The sequence below is a fragment of the Centruroides sculpturatus genome, unplaced genomic scaffold (genome assembly GCF_000671375.1).
Source record: "Centruroides sculpturatus isolate CEXI.00-Female unplaced genomic scaffold, Cexi_2.0 scaffold888, whole genome shotgun sequence".
NCBI classification, from domain to species: Eukaryota; Metazoa; Arthropoda; class Arachnida; order Scorpiones; family Buthidae; genus Centruroides; species Centruroides sculpturatus.
Window position 1 is genome coordinate 170,674 of NW_019385009.1, and position 17,491 is coordinate 188,164.

The 17,491-nt window shown below is 35.5% G+C and overlaps 1 protein-coding gene and 1 long non-coding RNA gene across 5 annotated transcripts in view; one reads left to right on the top strand and one right to left on the bottom strand.

Moving 5' to 3' along the window:
• The window catches only part of LOC111633334 (zinc finger homeobox protein 4-like), a 58,923-nt gene extending 42,194 nt beyond the window's left edge, over nt 1-16,729 (bottom strand). For 2 of the 4 annotated variants that reach the window (XM_023377885.1, XM_023377889.1), the window contains exon 1: nt 16,541-16,729. In XM_023377885.1, the coding sequence (XP_023233653.1) occupies nt 16,541-16,598 (58 nt within the window). In that variant the 5' untranslated portion in view covers nt 16,599-16,729. Of the gene's footprint in view, nt 1-14,654; nt 14,741-16,012 lie in introns of all 4 variants that reach the window. The other 2 variants (XM_023377886.1, XM_023377887.1) reach the window with 2 other exon arrangements.
• LOC111633335 overlaps nt 16,579-17,491 on the top strand; it is a 39,252-nt gene continuing 38,339 nt past the window's right edge. Inside the window, exon 1 of the long non-coding RNA XR_002758040.1 lies at nt 16,579-16,713. This is a non-coding gene — a long non-coding RNA (uncharacterized LOC111633335). The remainder of the gene's footprint in view (nt 16,714-17,491) is intronic.

The window sequence follows — 17,491 nt, forward strand, 5'->3', positions numbered from 1 at the left end:
ACGTTGTTTTTACTTCTAGAAACGATAAACCGACACCTTCCGAGGCGAGTTTCTCTCCCGCGCGGATTTAGACGCCGTTAAGAGGGTGGTTTAAAACTAACCGCACCGGCCACCACCGCTCTCTCTATACTTATAAGCGCTAGAAAGGAAAAGTGATCAAACCTGTTCTGGTATGCAGTCCGTTTGTCATGACTTGGCCTGTGATTGGGGCTCAGAAGTTGGCCAAGCCCGCGAATCGGAGGCCGGATCTTGCTTGCGCGCGCTGCACCACACACAACCCTCCCATAGCAACGACTGGCTCTTCTACATGGTTCCCTGTAATTAATTCGCTAGATTGGTTCGTCGGCCAATCAGCGCACGCATCTCTACAAAGCGGGCCTCTTTTTATTGGTCGCAATTATTTTTGTATCCCCCCAGCACGACGTGGCTAAATGATCACGAAAGCAGCGCCATCTCGCTCGGGCCGAGAGCGTAATTAGATGGAAGAGCGATGAAGCGGCACCGTCCGTAAATTAATGCAGCTTACTACCAATTAGAAGTTGTTCCTCACCTGTATTGTCAGCAACCCCATCGGTATTTGTCCTCTGACCATTGACAAGCTCCTAGTGCACATGGCGATGGTATTTCCATGGCCGGATGAACGCGCGACACAAACGGCTGCGACCTTGCTAGCTACACCTACCAACTCCGTATGCCACCAGTTATAACATGCTGACACCTTTATGGATCCACGGGCTTGAGCTGCCATCTATTGTCTCGCACGGCCACCAGCGCAGCGCATGTCCAATCCATGCAGAAGAGCTGTGCGTCGCTCGGATGGGGGATGCTAGTGGGAATATTTTCCTTCTTCTTTCTCTTTAAGTCGATAAAGTTGAACGGATGCCGTCTCCCACCAAGCCCGTGCCAGCAACGCCGGCTCGTAATGGCGAATTTCGACAACAGGTGCGAAAACTTTCCCGCATTGCTTACTTATCTTAGCCTCACCTTTCAACCGGGAGGCCGCCAATTAAAATCTTATCTCAACGCAACAATTGCTTTTACCCCGAAAAAACTGATTAATCTAACCTCTTTACAATCATCCAAAAAAATGATATTAAAATCACTTTCTATAGCCAAAATAGAAAGAAAAAATAATAAGGATAAAATCAAGAATTCTTGGCACAGCTCAGTGATAACGTCCCTTATCGTGTGCCCTTCTTGGTAGAAAAGTTTTATGTGTGGTCGTTTGATTCCCATCCCTAGGGCTAGGGTGGGTGGTGGTGTTCCATTCGTTAGAGTCGTGGACACGTCGCTTAGCTCTACAACGACCACGTGACTTTGGTTTTCTGTGAACCGTGCAACCAATTTGACAACGGCCACGTGGAAATGTGTACAAAATCTGTCCGTCGGCACGTGAACCGTGAGATCACATGATATCCGGTATGGCAAGTCGGTGTCATCGGGTACATTTGACAGCGGCGACTTTTTTACTTTCGATTGTTTAGGAGATATTGCACGAGTTTGGCGCAATTTAATTTAGAATCGCGCGACAAGATGAATTTTCGAACCGTTTCCGGTAGCTACGAGAGAAAAAGATCTCATATATATAAAGCGCTCTGTAACTAATAACGTAGCTTCTGTTTGTCCTCACTCTATCTGGTCATATCCTTGCTTTAACTGAACGGGCAATTGCAATCTTGGCGATAACACGTCACATCCTAGTCCAGCTAAGTGGAATAGTCCTCATCGTTGTAAGATAACAAGGCTTACTTCCCAACCCCACCCGACGCGTACAGGCTGCTGACTTAACAAGGCTACAGATGTTCTTTGTCTACTGTCGGCTACCAAATCAGAGCTTTCACACATCCCCCCTGCTCTCTGAGTTCACTAATATAAACTAAATGGTCTTAATTGCGATAATGTCCGACATTATTCTTCACTTCCTCTTTTGCCAAGTGGTTAGATACGTTTAAACTAGTCCTTTTCTCGATTACGTTAGACGGTCACGTCCGCCATCTTAGCCCGCTCATCTATGCACACGTTACCCTTTTAAAAAACAACCAATCTCTTCAATATCCTGTAATGTAACCTGTGACCCAACGGATTCTTTTATGGGTCATTCTGATTTATTTACTGCAGAAATTGGCATTTTCTTTCTCTGATTTCACTAAGATACCAACCAAACGCGATCCATCTTTTATACTTAGTGCAGTTTACTCGCAATCGGGTCTGCCTGGTGTTTAGTGGTAAACCATCCCTGGATAGGGGGAACAGCCCTCCTACCTCAGATAAGAGAGGCAGGGTGGTGTTGATACTAAATGAGAATGGAGGAGAATAGAAAATATAAGAGCCCTTGGCGATGATACCGTCACTTCGTTGTCATTTACTATATCGCACTTGCACCAGCTTATATCACTTCTAAACGTTATTAAGATAAACAATAAATTTTCTTTTTTTTTAATTCTTATTCCAATCGTCAACCCCATCGATCTACCAAATTTTCTACAGCTCTTCTTGTCGATCGTCGACACGTCTAACTACCTATTTTATAACCAGTTCAATTATGTTATGAAGTAAAGGGAAAATATATATTATACGTAAAGTCTTTTAAAGTGAGTCGCAAACATACAAGTGCAAAATGGCGAAGAGAGAACTTACAACACCGAATTTCGATTGAAATACAGTATATCCGTCAGTTAATTTAGTTTAGCAAAGACTGAAGAATACGAACAAGTGTTCCGCAGTCATATTTCCCTGTTTTTTTTTACTGAATAACAATGGCAATGAGAATTCACGTATCGATTTTTAAAGCTACCCACCTTACGGACGGTGTAGGAACATCCAATTTCTAACTCGTTTTTTTTTATTAGGCATAGCAACGACTTTTACATGAAGCAGACTCGAAGGAATTAAATAATTTTACCGAGTTTTTCGTGATATTTCCACCTCTTATCAATTTCTCTCCCTTTATATTATTACTACGCCGAGTTTATGCAATAGTTTTTGCTTTAATAATTAGTGTTTTGAACAGAAATGTGACGATAGATCTTAATTAATCGATTAAAATTTCATTCCAGGTAGAAAATTCTTTAAGCTTATAATAAAATTTACAATAATTTATACTTTTACGGTTATAAATCATTTTTTAACTCTTCCGTTTTTAGTTCTTTTATCAAATTCCATAAGGGGCAGGAGTTTATATTAAGCAACACACACGTTAAGGGTGCAATAGATTATTTATTAGGCATATTAATTACGTGTCTTTTACATTTAAGCTGTGATTTCTGAATAGGTTTAAGGACGTTAGCGATTATTAAACATGATAGAAAACAAAGAACTTTAAAAAAAATAAGTATTGTTTGGAAGTTTTAAGTTGAAAAATGCATCCAATTCTTTGGAGCAAATCTTACATTGGAATAAAATCTCACGCGAGCAATTCCATATAGACTTCAACACGCAATCTTATAGCTTCGAAATACATAGATTACAATGACAAATAAATTATATAAAGACATACCACGACGAACTTGTATAACGATATTTAGTTGGACTTCAATATCGTTTTTAACATTTATGAATGCGCTTTTATAACCGTCATTGATTTAACAGACAGGCATGCATCGTATATTTGTTTAATTCCATTAAAAATAATACAACTACATCATTGCCGTAATGGAAATTCGAAAATAAAACTTTTCACTAGAAATCAATAAATTAGATATAAATAAGTGTTGGGTACTCGGAGGCCTACGTGGAGAAAGTTTGATATAGTTTTTAAACCAACTTACTATCCAATTTGAGAATCTTTAATCCTTACCAAGGGTGATGTCGGTGAATTATAAACATCATAAATATTATATTCGTGAAATTTCGTGCTCGAGAGTACATATAGACAAAAGAGAAAACTGTATAAGGATGAAAGCGAAAAATACTTGGTAAGATAGTGACAGGGCCATTGAATGCCAGCCAGAAACTATTAAAGGACGGAAGGAATATCGAAAGAGGTAGTTTACCTTGTTTCGTAGTGACTCCATCAGTGTCTAGCCAAGCATTCTACGACTTTAACTGCTATATCACATCAGCATAATCAGAACCTTACTACGACCCGTGCATATAATTCCGTGGGATTTCAAACTTTTCAACTACACTTTTATTTTTCGATCATCTTTCTTATTTATTTATTTATTTTTTTCTTACTTTCTTCTACGGCCCCGTAGTTATGCGAATTATCGAACTTTAAACGCGACTAAAACCAAATAAAAACCACTCCATCTACTTTCAAAAGGGGGGATAAGAAGCGAACGAACCTGTAAAGAAAAACATTGTCGATTTTTCTATACTTTATTTCTATAAACGTCTGTCTATTATCCACTATAAGGTTTCCAGATAATAAAATTATCAGCGGTAAAATGACGTATGCACTATTAAACGGGGCGATAAACCATTAACCGACTTCTTAATGCTATACAAATCTTGTTTTAGTAACGTACATAAATCCAACTGCGAAATATTTAACTGATTAGACCTCCCCCCCTATTTCATTACTCTTGTCCATTGTCGCACGAAGAATATTTTATATACATATCAACACAAACTTATCCTCATCTAAATCTCGAATAAAGAATTTAAACTTATAAATTCCCCATTTTTTAGACCCTCTGCTCTGTTTATAATTCTAATAAAATTAGCTAGAAAATAAAGTATTCGACATTAAAATTAAATTGTACAATTAACAGCTAAACATAAAGGTTAAATACAATTATTATAACTTTAAAACTAAATAAAAAGCATAATTGATTGTAGACAATAACATTTATTTAAAAAAAAATAATCGAAATTAAGCATGAAATGTATGTAAATTAAGTTTAAAAATACAATTAATACGGCTGTAAAATCGAATGTATATTTTGAAAGGAAGAACTGTCTCAATTTATATTATGCTACGATTGTGGAAGACGACGTAGGAAGAAATGGAAAAATATGGCACGACCTGTTAAAGTAGATACTGTATTAAGAAACACATCAAAGAAAGGAACCATGAAAAACTATTCCATTCGTCTTCATTTAATCCAAACTTTTGAGTTTTCAATGAATAGAAAATCTGAACAATTTATAAAATCAATAAAACGAAACTCGGGAATGATTCTTATTTTACGATAAAAAATTTATTTAAAAAAAAAAAAAACGATTATTGTGATACCTTTTATGAAAAGTATAGAAATATTGATATATAGGTTTCGGCACAGATGACTCTTGTTGGACTCTGTCCATATTTCATCAACAAGTTGACCGTGCTCAGACCAGATAGCAAAGATCATTAATTTCCATGTCGAGTAAAGTCGCTGGTCATCCATAACGATGATTTGGAGATGGGGTGGAGGGAGAGAAAGAAGACTACTGCATGGTCAAAACACGATATATAACATAGTCCTATGCCTTAGGCAGAAAACGTAGGACACAGTTGATGCCTGTCACTTGTTGCGTGCACGCGGTGCATTTCACGAACTTATTGTTGAGTCTACACCTTTTGATTGTGTTCGGTGGAAATTGTTATCAATAGATTTCATCTGAAACGGTCTAGCGACATCGCGATGTACTCTCTCTCTCTCTTTCTCTCCCACACTGAATTATTTCTATAGAAAACTCTTCTCTTTATTATTATTATTATTATATTAAATAATAAAAATTTTCGAATAGCAATAAAAAAAAAATAATATTACAAAATTTCGTGTATTCGAAATATTGTTCCGAACATTAAATACAGCAACTTTCTGATGATGTATGACGACTCTAGCAAGAATAATCGTTACAGTAGCTCTACGGATTATTTAGACTCAATCTGATCACGTGTACATATTGGATTTGGAAGGATCAGATAGTGACATAGCACTATAAGCTTCAGCTAGACTTCTTAAAATTGTTTTATAAACAAATCCATTGATTTTCGACTCGTACGCAGTCAAATAAACACATTTTTTAACCTTTTATCTTTGATTTAAAAAGAGAAAAAAAACTAGATTAAATTTAAACATTTTTATAAACCATTAAAGTGGATTTTTCCAGGAGAAAAACAAAATATCCAATTACTTTCGACGTTATGTATATATGTATAAATATACATATAGGGAAAACTGGGACTTTTACAAAGTCCATAGTGGTTCCTACCCCTATAAATTAATATTATTGCCACTAACAATAGATAGAACTGTTTAAGATAGCTTTTTATTAATAAAGAAACATTCTACGTGTTTAATTCCTTAAAAAATTGGGAAAAGGGCCCGCTCTATCCCAGGGCCTCCGTACAAAAACACTAGACGGCCCTGTATATAAACATTACAAGATCTGTTTATACAAGTGAACGTCTAAGTAAAAAACAAACGGTAATTTTACTCGATAAAATAGTATTTTTACTCAATATAAAAGTATTTTTTAAAACTGTACAGAGTCAAATACAAACTAGAGAATGTATTTATTCTACAAACCAAACATTTGACGTACCGTACAGAACACTGAAAAAGTTTTTACATTAGATAATTAATAAAGCAGCCATCATCAAGACGAAGAAATATTTTCATTAAATGAAATTAGCCATTTCGTTTAAGTTCGAAAAGTTTTAAAATTAGACAGGAATATTAAAATTAATTACTAGAAAATAGAAATTAACATAGTTTTATAATCATTACAAAATGTCATTTTCATTTATATAATGAATGTTTTAATGCCCTAATTAAAACTATTTTTACTTTTATTATTGTTTACAAGAATTTACATGTTTAATTTGTATATAACTATAAAAGACTTTATAGCAATTTAAATATGTTTAAAGTGAATTCAACTAGGTTATTCATTATATGTAGGAATTTATCTAAGAATCTTCCTGTAGAAAAAAAAGAGGAGTCAAATTTTTCTTTCTTCCCCACCGAAAAGTAAAAAAAAAAAATCATCCAATTGCAGAGTTCTGCTGGCGGTTGATAACACATGATTGTCCATACATTGATTTCTGTTCTTGGAACTAAACGAACCTTAGCATACTTTCATCGTCCATCTGTCATGGTTAAGTTCTTTGCCATCATCACTCTTCTCTTTGTCCGCGATCATAACGTGGACATTAATAGTTTCAACTTTCGTCAGAAGTTTCCCTGAGAGTGGCAGCGATGTACAGACTCCAGCTGAGCAGTTTTGATATGGAGATGCTAGAGATGATGTAATTGTTCGGCATTCTAGACATCATTATCCAAACAAAAGGGAATCATTCTGTATAATATCGGGACCCTTCCAACTATCGGAATTCGAATAAAAATATGATCCGTTTAAAATATTAATTTCTAAATATATGCAAGAGATTTTCCTTTTATTATGGTAATTTTTTTTAGGGAATTACTGATCAAATGTTAAAATCTACAGAGGTACTTTTCATTATAAGGAGGAGTCTATTGATTCTCTAAACGGAGTTCATTCCACCTATTTTCCATTATAGAAAATGTCGGGTATCTAAACAATTAAAAGAAAATAAAATCTTTCGGAGTACCAAATTACCTTCTGAAGATTTTAAACAAACTATTGATTACACTTTTCCTGTCAAGAATCTATACAAAAGATGAAAAATTTAATATGTTATTACTCTATAGACGTGTATGTGAAAGAGTTTTAAACACCCCTTTGATTATTTGTAAAGTTTACTATTAACTATGAGAATTTAAGCATTATAAGCAATTAATTCGAAGCAAAACATTATAATATTCGTTTTATTTCTAATATAAAAATCTACAGATTCTAGAGACGAACCTCCCCCATAATGAATCGACTTAGAAATTTTTCCCATAACTTCAATTATGAGAATTTTAATAATGTGCGAAGTGAAAATAGAACAATTTAGAATTAGTAAAAATCATTACACGTTATTCTTTTGTTTCTCAATAAAGGAAACACATAACTTATAAACCTAATCAATGAAACTTGATTGGAGCTAACTCGAAGCAATTACCCAAACTTCTCTTAGAAAAGTAACTCGGAATGGTCGACTTAAAAAGGAAAAAAAAAAAAAAAAAAGAGAGAGAGAAAGAGAGAGAGGGGGAGAAAAAAAAATTAGTTTCTCGGACTCTTCAATGGCGGTCCAACATTTCGAAACATTACCCCTAAGGTCATCAGGTAAAGAAGAGTGTATTAAACCTTCATCTAAATGCTTACTTCCAGTTTATTCTGTACTTTCACAAGGTCAATTCAATCTGTGCTCTGGACAGCTATTAGTTTCGATAGTAAACCCTCTTAACTTGTTACAAGGAGTGAACAATATCCTGTTGGATTTACGTAACCCTCATTTTGCACGTGATTGGTTAGAGTCGAAAGACTTAATTCGTTAAAATGTATTCCGAAAGTTACACTAACCATTTAATTCCCCCCTTCTTCTTTTTTCTCTTTCTTTCTTTCTATCCTTCCAGTAGGCGTACGAACATCTTCAAAAAATAAAGGAAACTTTCACGCCGAATTTTACGAAAATGGATGCGGATTATACTCGAGCAGAGGTCAACCGTTTTAACATTTTACGTTTGAACTCGAGCAACATCGAAAGGATTTTAGATTATGGAATAAATCTTTATACCCTGGAAAAGTAATCTTCCTGTCGCTACCTTCAATAACGACCAGTTCACAAATCGATGAAGTTTCGTAAAGATGCCTTATTTTTTTTTTTTTTCTTTCCTCACTGACGAAACCAAATTGGTACACTAAGATCGATGACGTCGTCGAAACTCCGCCTCGTATATGACGACGATGGCGTCATCGATGTTGGCCTTCCGTATATATAAATATTTTTATGGTGTTAAATTTCGAAAATACATTATTTCAGTATGCAGGTCATTCTATTATCAAAGGGTGGAAATATCACCAAATCAGGTTTTTGTTAAAAATCTAGGTTAATTATTACCAATACAAGAGTGGACTCTGGATAAAAATCATTCCGTGTTTAATTCATTAGATTATAAATGGAACAATGAAATTATCATCATCATCAACAGCGGCAACATTACCTAAATAGTGAATTAATTGTACGAGGAAAGGTGTCTAAAATTCTAATATTTAATTATGATTTTCTTTCTTTCTTTCTTTCTCTCTCTCTCTCTCTCTGTCAAGTTTTCCTTCCAGATGAATCATTAAACTATTTTTCTGTCATTTTTGAAGAATAAATCGAATTTGCAAACATTAAATTAACCTTATTATTCGAAAAAATATCGGAAATTAATATCGTATTTTTCCCGGTTCAAATTAGATTAGCATACTTAAAAATCGAAATGCTCAACTCTGACGTAAGTCTTTCTTATTGGACGATTACCGAATCTACGTCATTTTTTTTATTTTCAAAAATTGCCTGTTTAGTAATTTGATTGGTTACTTTCGATAGTAGAAAAGTTCCTGTCTAAGCGAACGGAACAACCACACACACACACACATACATACACAAAAAAAGAAACAACAAACAAATGAAGTTATGGATGACAAAAATATCCGACACATGACTCTTAAAAACCTTTTTTTTTTTTTTTGGACATGGGGCCACAATAGAGATTTGGGGTCGTGTATTTAGAATGGGTGTGTTCTGATATCACTCTATTGTCTTATACGTAATATACACCACTTAAATATCCATACAACACAGAAAATTGAGGAAGTTAGGATAATAACATCGTTTATAGGTTGTAACAAGTAGCTCCCCGCCCTGGCCATCGACTGGACGCATCTACCTGAAATTTCCCATCTATTTATATAAACTGGATGCTGTTTATTCAACTGTCTATATACATTTCCTATACAGAGTAGATTGCATTAAACAGTCTATGACTTTTTACCACCTAAGTTAATGACAAAAAAAAAATGCTTTAGTTAACTGACTTATGCATTTATATATATATATATACACACACACATACATACAAGCGATTACTTATATTGTTTGTTAAAATCGATTCTTTATGGAAAAGATAATATAACCATCTGCTGTATCCTTGCCCCACATTCTGACTACTTTACTAATGTTCTGTTACTTGTTAAAATTTAAAAAAAGCATACAAGAAAGTTCTTAAAAACTTGCAAATTTTCCTCTAGTAATTAGTGTGACATAATGATTAAATTAAATTCTCCATTAAATTCTATAAATTAGTCATCTTATGGATATTTAGTTGGAATGAAGGCTATTTAAAGCTTTTAATTAACCTAATGAAGGGAAGAGTAAGCGTCATCATCTAAATATATAGCTTATATTTTTGATGCATTTTTTTTTTTTTTAATTAATTAAAGTAACAACATTTAAAGAAGAAGAAGAAGAAACGTTGAATAGGAGAACGAAAATTCAAACTCTTTCCCCGACATGAAAATATATAAAATAATGCAATTTTATTTATATCGATCGATAGATAAAATACGGGAGAAAGGGTGATTGTTAATGCAGATTTTTAAAATGGTAAAAGAAAGAGAGATATATATTAGATAATTAAGCCAATGAAGGGGGGGGAGTGTAGGTTATTAGAAAAATTTCTTTAATCAAGCTCTTTTACGTAAGGTTACAAAAATGGCTTCACGCTAGAATTTCTCTTCTAATTCAGAACATTTGACATTTGTTGAAACTGCCATCTAATGACATTTCAAACAATGCCTAGCTATTAAAGATAATTATGACCTAATTTAAGATATTTCGTGCCACGATTCTGATAAAATTCATTAAATTTCAAGGATATTTTTCTGGAAATGTATTAATGGTTAATCTATATTTTATTACTTTAAAAAAAAAAACAAAATATTTACTCGAATTTGTTTGTTTTATTTAAAAAAAAATTGTAAAGGTTGATTCGTTATAAACACAGGAGAGAATACATTCCCTCCCTCCCCCCCAATTTGGCAACGCGTGGCCACATTGCCACATATACGATCTTTAATAGTAAGCTACAGTTGGCTATAACCATAAAACACTAAACAAACACACACATCTCAATTAATGCTCGCTACAATAACAAACATGTCGACAGTGTAGTGCAGAAAGCTGTATAGGAACTATATACCACTAAAAATTAATAATCTTCCTAAACAAGAATATTACAGCGTGCCTTTTAACTGCTATGACAATTCTTTTATGGTTAAATTTTCCTTTTCAATAAAAGCAAATATAAATTTACTTCCTCATTTTCCAAAAACAAAAAAAAAATAAATAAATAAATAAAATCCCATTTCTATGTCAATGGTTTTATTGTTTTTTTTCCCCTCTCTCTCTCTCTCTCCACAAAATATTCCAAACTACAATTATTAATTAGGATAAAACCATTATTATTATTATTTACTTTTTTTTTAATGTTTAAACATTTAATGTGAGTGATATTATATAAAGAAATGTTTAAATCTTTATAACAAGTATACTTGTAAAATTCAAATTTGGAATATTTAATTTTATTCTCGACTTTACAGAAAAATAAAGGCGAAAAAATATGGATTTTGTAATTCAATAAAGGTATTTTTGGCCAAAGAAAGAATATTTATGTACCAGTGAGGCGAATTTTTATAATTTGAGTATATTTCCTCTTTGGAGAATATGGATTATGCAATTTTTTTTCCACTCCTCTCTCTCTCTCTTTTCTTTTTAAATCAACTATCTTTCCTCTGTTTTCTTTTTTTGTTTATAATTGGTAACAAAAATATTCTTGTGATAAATGAATTATTAGAAAATAAAAGAAAGAAATGAATACTTAGTGCCTACTATAAAATAAATATTTATATAAAACATATTTAAAGAAGATTGTTAATCTTCTCTTAGTATAATAAAGTTTAGTTAAGATCCACTTTTGTTAACAGATTAACAAATTCATCACCTTATATTTGTATGTATATCACTTGATTTTATGCTCAGTTAAATTTTATTTAATAATATAAAACTAGAATATAATAAAATTTAAAGTTTTTTAAAGAGAAAATGATTCCAATTCTAATGAAAAAGTCTCATCTTGGTTGAAAACACACACACACACACCTATGGGGATAAAAGTGAAAAAAATTGTTGAATAATTTATTAAATAAGGATGATAGAGAGCATTAACACCATCATCATTACAAAAGAGATTAAAACTTTCTTCTAAATGCGTTTTTTTTTTTATAAATAAAAACTCTAAAATTGGTGTTTTCTGTAGTTTTTACAACACTTTATCCAAAACATAGCAACTTCTCTCTTAGATAATTACTTAATTAATACAATTTATCNTAAAAGATTTTCTTTACAAAAAATATCAAACATAATTTAAGAACTAGATAATAAAATGATTGCATCATTTATATAGCCTAGTTTAACGTTATTAAAAACTACTTTTTGGTCAAATTTAATAAGAGAAAGGCTACTTATTAACTTAAATATTATCAGATAAATCTAAAGTTAAACGAAAAATACTTAAAAGGGGAACGGGTAGGTCTCGTCTTAAATAGGTCTAAGTCCAAAAAGACTCGTTTGCCTTTTTAACCTTATTGATTTGAATGGCTGATTTTAAAACTGGAATTTCTTCAAAAAATATAGAATATAACCAAGGAAAAACAGTAATAAATTCTTTAAAAATATACTATTAGTTACAGTACGAATATCTATTAATAAAAATTTTGAAACCATTCCAATTAAGTAGTTATTTAATCCTAGAAACCGAACACGAGCCAATTCTGTAAGTCTAATGATTGGAAAAGAGAATAAAGAGAGCGACTTCGGGGGTACTTAAAAACAGAATCAATCGACATTTGCATGGAATATATTATCAAGAGCCTACAAGTAAGCAAAACGAAACTTTTCCATCATTTATTCCCATTATTTGCCTATTAAAACTAAACGTATACTTTATCTCTTATAAACAAAACCTTGTTAAAGATCTAATCCTTCCAATTAATATAACATCGCGTCAGTCAGCATCCGGACTGCATTATTCCGAGAGATGCGGAGCAGCAAAATGATAACAATATCTAAGAGGATGGCGGAACCAACTTAATCAATAGATCTAGATTAAATTGGTTAAGACGAACGTAAGAATATGTGTTTCACTTAATAAACCAACCTAATATAATCCTAAATAGATACTTGCTTTACTCAACAGATGGAGGCACTATTGCTTCGGTAGCAATTAGTTTGAATGAGATGGGTGGGGAGGGAGAAAGAGAAAGAGAGAGAGAGAGAGAGAGAGCTCAAATGATTTTGCATCAATTTACATCAGACTCCGGAGCCTCCGCGCCATCCAGTGTGCGAGAGGGTCAAAAATCTTTAGCATAACCAAAGCACTTTCTAGCGGGGGTGACGGGGCCAAATCTAAAGCAAACCCTGTCCAAGCAACGATAAACAATTAGTTCTTGGGAGTGGGATCAATTAAAGAAACTCGGACGAATATAAACCGGTCACTATACTACGTACGGTACTTCTACACACATACATATATATATATTTATGCGACATAACCGCGCGGCCTCCATTAGCATAATTTTATTTAGAATATTTTAAAGATTAATCACACAATTATTCCAAAATAATTGTATAAAAGGGAGAAGTTACGATTAAAATGCCGGCCATTATAATATTTTGAAATTATAATCGAAAAATTCGTTTGCGTTTTTGCATGCCGTGCAAGTCGGGCCGACGGATGAATTATTCATAACGCTTAATGTGGTAAGAAACGTAAAGCGGAGGGATGCGAAAAGCTTTTGCTGGATGGGGGAGGGGGGGAGGGAAAAAAAGGCCCGAGTGTCGAGATCGACAGGTGAGAGGGGCCCGACGACGACGGTAAAACACGGCAAAAGAGGGTGCTTGGAAGTTAACGCGAGGCACATCCCGCAGAAAGGGCAACAATCCTTTGGAACGGAAACGGTGCAACGTCCCACCGGCGGCTGACTTCCGCCGCGGCAACCGGGCCTCCCCCGCCACAACCGGAGACGACTAGACACCGGCGAGTTTAAGGTGGACCGGCAGCCATCTGCGCATAAGTTTCCGGCCGCGCGTTTTACAATGGAGCGAAAATGGTCAAAGCAACAATCTGCACGTACCTTTGGCTGTAAGCATTGCTCATCTGCTCGACCTTCGGTCAGAATGAGATGATTGGACGTCATCTGAATGTTGCCGAAGAATCTGACCTCATTATGATATTCAAATAGCGAGGGGTAACGCTATCTATAAATGAATGTTTGCGCTCGTACACAGATTGGCTGGCCGAGACGAGGCTGATACACGGCGGCAGCTCCCATTAGCATTGCATTTGCCCGTCTAGCACATTCCTGTTTTGCACCTAAAATGATTCTCGGCTTTTTATTGGCGAAGTCGCCCCTTGTTTATGACTCGCAGCTGTCAATCTCGCACCGGGATAATACGACTGCTTGCCCGGCCTGCTGTTGTCTTGACAGTAACGCCATAAGGAGCAGGACCCCTGCACCGTCTATAGAGAAGCTACTATCTCTCTCTCGCTCTCTCTCTCTCTCTCAAAACAACCAGACTGGAATGCGAGGAAGGAGCAGCCATTTTCTTTCATTCTAAAATGAAAAATTTTAAATCGCCTCCCGCTTTAAAATACCCGACCACGCCTTAAATTAACTACATTATTACTAGTTACCGAAGCATTTAAATTTTAAATTTTATTTAATTTTAAATATTTTAAAATATATTTAAAAAAAAAAAAATTACTCACCGGAATTTGCATTTCATCTATTATATGTTCCCGCTTCCCAGGGTGTCTTCTTCGCTGCCTGAACCATTTCGGAGTTCATCTCTACACTGTTAATTAAGGGAAACCAAGGTTTTTAATTCGGAAAGGGTAAGAAAAATCGTGGGTAGAAAAATTTACATCATCTGTAGGATAGAGTTTATAAGATTTTTTTTTTTGTTTAATCCGCTTGTTTATCAATCACTAACGAACGACGAACGAAAAGGCAATTCGCTAATCGTTACATAAAATATTAACATTCATTATGTTAATCCTCTTAATTGTTCTTGGAGGTAATTAAAGTGTTAGGCGCTAGTCTAGAATGGGTTTTTTTAAACGGCGCGTACTGGTTTAAAACGATTTTTAAATGTTTTTAAAATGATTCGGCGCCGTTTTAAAGCATTTTAAAGCGTTTTAAAGTCGGCTGGGACGGTCGGCCGGAGACGGAATCCGGCGCGTTTGGAGTGTGAGAAAAGGGTGACGGAAGACGTTTACTCCATGTAAAAACGACAGTTGTCTGCCGACAAGAGTAACGGAATGTTAAGCAGTCGGAGGGCGAGAAGCGACTGACACCGAGGTGTAGGGTCTGGTGGACGGATTCGCTGCCGACCAGGAAAAGTAGAACACATTTGTAGGGTGACGACAAGGCCGGCAGCAGTAACCGAAGCCTACAATGCTGTAGGGAGCACCCACGGCAGCCTCCACTCGCTATTACCAGCCAATCGTCGCCAGATTTCGGTGGCTGCTACCACCGCGTGTCTATTAAGCCACCACCGCCGGCCGCAGTCCATTTGGCGGCCGACACCGAGAAGCCGTACACACTGCGGTCCATCGACTGGAAGCCGGCATGGGTTCGGTCCCGTTAAGTCTCGTCGTCCGCCGAGTAAAAAGCGCACATTTAAATAAATAAATAAAGAAAAAAGCCGCCAACTCCGAACAGTGCCGACGTACCGACGGACGGCCGTGCCGTGACTTTGGCATTTAACAAGTATTACCGTGCCTGAGCAGGTGGGGAGAGGAAGGCCCGCGGTTATCCTCACGACGGAATCCGAATAACTGCCGAATCGCCTGTCACTGGAAGAGTCGTCGACGTGTGCCCGCCTCCCCTAATACGTACGTGGTACTCATACTGCAACGTCATGTCGGAATACACAAGCCGTCACAGAAACGAGTAGACGGCAAAAATACCGTAACAAGGTACGTCAATTACTGTTATCTGAAAATACCCAAAAGCAGACGGCAGCCGAGAGACACCGGGACGTGACCATAATCGATTATCTTAGAAAGTAATCTTTTACCGTAAGAATAAGACAAAAAACAAAAGCGTTCACACTGTAACTTACCGATCTCCGACCAGTCGCAGCCGGATGCCAGCATCGTCCATATGTCCGCGCTCAACCGCAGCACCGACGAATATGAATACCTAAGACAGTTGAATACCGATCCGATTTTATCGCCTCCCAGTCAAGGTTACGACTAGCTGCATGTCTAAGCTTGGTTAGATCATCTAACGAGTGTATGGGTCCCCGCTTGGTCTGTGTGTCCACCGAGAATGACGCCGACACTCTGTGACCAACGATAGGACAGAAAATCCCGGCGCAAGTCATTAACAATGGGCGAATTAATGCCTCCCTGTCGGGGTGGCGAAGTACGGAGCGATGAAAATGTGACACATGGTGTGGCAAAAACGAGGCTGTCTAATCCTCCACGTCTCCGACAAATCGATATTTACCAGCAGTTGCGAGTCTGATGTGGACGGCCGCACTGAGACATGGTCAAACACATTCGTTTACAATAACACTATCGCTACTCGCAAATTAATGCTTAAATCTACCTAAAAATGGCTGTAAGCTGTGACTCATGCCACCTACCCTCTTCCGTCCTATCCGACTTGGCATCTATCGTTTCTATTCGAGTTTTCCGCCACATTCATGTTGTCATCCGAGTCCGCATGATCGTACTCTCTGCTGTCTCTGCCAGTGTTTTCTTCGCCATCCACCGCCCGCAGGACATCGCTGCCGACAGCAACTGTGAAAATTGCCCTGTAAGTAAAGATGGTATTTTACTCTGCTAATTAATTATTCAAAAATTAATTGCGATCCATCGCGCATGCGTCCGCTCCTCACCTAAGCGAATAGGCTTGTGGGTAAACAGTCATGGCGGATGGCTGCGGCTTATTGCTTTGTTTGCTCCGTAATTTCCGCACTCTCCTCCTTCCTCTATTTCCCCTTTTACCTTAATATATACATATACGTCTATCTCTATACCTACACACGTATATAAAGCCTATTAATTACAATAATTCCACTAAAACTAACTTTGGCCTATGTCATTAACAATCATCACATGGCCTCCTCAATTTAAATATCATTTTCTAATGCTTTTATATCTCTATACAGCATACATTTAATTCCCTTTAAAAAATACCCTTTTCTAGCTTGGCCTATAAACAGTTCTCTTCTGTTTTTATCAAAGGATTTGAATAATAAACTAATAACTTGTTAAATTCTACATAATTTATTAAAGAGAGCGCAGTTAATGTGTTAAGGAAACTTTATTTTTTTTAACTACAGAAAAAAAAAATTTTTGATGAAAGAAGAATTTGAACTTTTAAATAGAATTAATGTGAAAATTAAAGGGAAAATTCATTAAAGGAGTTAATTGTTTCATTTAATATTAATAAAAATAATTTACTAACATCTTTATATTAAAACTTGGAGCAATTTGATTAATAAAAAATTCAGTATAATAATTAAATTTTAAATTTTTTTCTTTTTTTTTTTAATGCTTCTAACAAACTATTTCCTATGAATTGTTAAATC